We start from the raw sequence: 2958 nt of genomic DNA on the forward strand, positions 1-2958 counted from the left end.
GAAGCTGTCGTTTCTAGCACTCAGAGCAGATATTGTTGGGGTGGTCAGGTTTAGTGGATGTGGCAGTCTAGCACCGCCAAGCGTTGCAAACAGGCAGCCTATGCCCTGAATTCTGCCTCATGCACGTGCTGTATTTCCCCTGGGCTGCTTTTTCTTTTAAAAATAGGAACGAGATGCCAACCATTAAAATTTGGGTAAAACATAGTGGAATTTCCTATTTTGTTTCTCTTGAAGCCGTGGGAGGCTCGGCTGTGTGGGGCTGACTCTTACAGGGGCACTTCCGACAGCACTCGGGGTGGTATTTGCATCAGACTGGCCGTGAGTTTAATTCCTCCCCACAGTTGACTTGGCTTTCTACAGCGATGCCAGGCTTGGGTGGATGGTCTGTGAAAGCCAAGAGGCCTCCTTGGAAAGCTCACTCCCACCAGATTCCCAGCTGCAAACGGTTGAGATTGGGGAATAAAATGTGACCCAAGTTACAGCTTGGATGTTTCTGTGTCAGCTCTGCCTTCCCCAGGGCGGGGGGGTTGTGTGCCCATCTCCTGCCTGCTGTCACTCGGGTCACTGATTCCAGGAAAGCAGCTCATGTTCCCATGAAGTCTCTGCAGAGCCCACGGGTGTGTGTGTGGGGGGGTTGACGGTAGGGAGGTGGAACCCGCCTGGGAAGCGGAGGGCGCACACCTGAGGGCTAAGTGAGGGGCTGGTTTCTCGTTATTTTTCATGCGAACTATCTCTCGTTCAAAGCCATGCACCTCCTTTTAGGGCTATGGCTTTCCAACGTTCCCTCCTTGCTCCATGGAGAACCCCGGTTTTTAAATTCATTTAATTTTTTTTTATTGTTTTAAGTATTACATATGTCTCTTTCCCCAGTTAACGACTCTCCCCCCCCCTGCCCTCCCCCCACTCCCTTCCTCCAGAGAATCCCAATTTTAAAAGAGAAAACTTTTCATTGTTTGAGTGCAAAATCGTGAGCTCGGGGAGTAATTTTCTCTTGGGAGGTGTGGTCTAGGATGCAGTGACTGTCTTCTTATTCTCTACCAACCCAAAGCCAAAGGGGCATTATTATTATTATTATTATTATTTTATGGATTAAAATGACTAAGTCTATTGAAGCTTTTAATGTTTTTGTTAAGTTCATGTTCACGTTCAGTCCTGATGACATTATGTGTGTTAAGTGGATTGTTTATTAACCATTCAAACCAAATCATTTATAAAAGGAAAGGAATGTGCCTTTACGAATCTTGGCAAGCGTACTAGGCTAATTGGGTTTGTGTTCAGGAAAAAACAATTCTGAGACCGACCTGAATGTTCCATTGACTGATGAATGAATAAGGGAAATGTTGTATGTATACATTGTGGAATACTATTCAGCCTTAAAAATTATGCCACAACATGGCTGAAACTGGAGGACAACATGCTAAGTGAAATAAGCCAATCATATAAGGACAAACACTGCATGATTCCATTTTTATGAGGAATCTATGTCAGATTCATAGAATCGGTGGCATCATGGTTGCCAGGGGCTAGGGGTGAGCAAATGGGGAATTACTAGTCAATGGGCATAAAGTTCCAGTTACACACTATGAATACGCTCTAGAGATCTGCTTGCTGTACAACCTTGTGCCTGTAGCCAGCAATTCTGTGTTGTACACTTACACGTTGGTTAAGACGGTAGAACTCCTGTTAAATGTTCTTAACCACAATGAAGTAAATGTTTTTAAAAAGTTGCATAAAAATCTTGGAAATGACCAAAATCGACTTAAAATCTCTCTCTCTCTTGCCCTCCTAGAGCCTGGGTTCCAATAAATAATTGCTACCTCATGTCTAAAGAAATTCCTTTTTCTGTGAAAAAGACTAAAAGCATCTTCAACAGTGCAATGCAGGAGATGGAGGTTTATGTGGAGAACATTCGCAGGAAGTTTGGGGTTTTTAATTACTCTCCGTTCAGGACACCCTACACGCCCAACAGCCAGTACCAAATGCTGCTCGACCCCAGCAACCCGAGCGCTGGTGCCGCCAAGATAGACAAGCAGGAGAAGGTCAAGCTCAACTTCGACATGACGGCGTCCCCCAAGATCCTGATGAGCAAGCCCATGCTGAGCGGGGGCACCGGCCGCCGGATCTCCTTGTCGGACATGCCGCGCTCCCCCATGAGTACAAACTCGTCCGTGCACACGGGCTCCGACGTGGAGCAGGACCCCGACAAGAAGGCCATGTCCAGCCACTTCAGCGCAAGCGAGGAGTCCATGGACTTCCTGGACAAGAGCACAGGTCAGCCCCGGGCGGGAGAGGGTGGAGGAGGCCCCCGGGATTTCCACAGCTTCCACACCTGGTGGGCCAGAGCTGATCACTTCGCAGAACCACGGGGAGCCTCATGGGGTTTCATTCTAGAGCAGTGGTTCTCAACCTTCCTGATTCCGCGACCCTTTAATACAGTTCCTCATGTTGTGGTGACCCCCAATTTCATTGTTACAAATTGAACATAATTAAAGCATAGTGATTCATCACAAAAACAGTATGTAATTATATATGTGTTTTCCGATGGTCTTAGGCGACCCCTGTGAAAGGGTCGTTCAATCCCCAAAGGGGTCGCGAACCACAGGTTGAGAACCGCTGTTCTAGTGGGATGAGTGACGAAGCTGGATCCTTGCTGTTGGGAACCAAAAAATGACAAAAGCACTCCCAGCAGGCCGCTTGCAGGCCATTCCTAGAAGTGGGCAGAGATGGTTAGAAATCCTTCCGGGTTCAGCTCAAATGCCCCTTAGATTAATCACAGCAGCTTCCCGTAACGGCTTTTCTTTCTCAAGAATTTTATTTTTTTATATATTTTATTGATTTTTTACAGAGAGGAAGGGAGAGAGATAGAGAGTTAGAAACATCGACGAGAGAAACATCCATCGGTTGCCTCCTGCACATCTCCCACTGGGGATGTGCCTGCAACCAAGGTACATGCCCTTG

The 2958-nt window shown here is 47.0% G+C and overlaps 1 protein-coding gene across 22 annotated transcripts in view; it reads left to right on the forward strand.

The window, feature by feature from the left end:
- The window catches only part of ZMYND8 (zinc finger, MYND-type containing 8), a 111089-nt gene that overhangs the window by 63071 nt on the left and 45060 nt on the right, over nt 1–2958 (forward strand). For all 22 annotated transcript variants that reach the window (XM_015570338.1, XM_015570342.1, XM_015570348.1 and 19 more), the window contains one exon: nt 1790–2271. In XM_015570338.1, coding sequence (XP_015425824.1) covers nt 1790–2271 — 482 coding nt within the window. The remainder of the gene's footprint in view (nt 1–1789; nt 2272–2958) is intronic.

The sequence above is a fragment of the Myotis davidii genome, unplaced genomic scaffold, assembly GCF_000327345.1.
Source record: "Myotis davidii unplaced genomic scaffold, ASM32734v1 scaffold827, whole genome shotgun sequence".
Classification (NCBI taxonomy): domain Eukaryota; kingdom Metazoa; phylum Chordata; class Mammalia; order Chiroptera; family Vespertilionidae; genus Myotis; species Myotis davidii.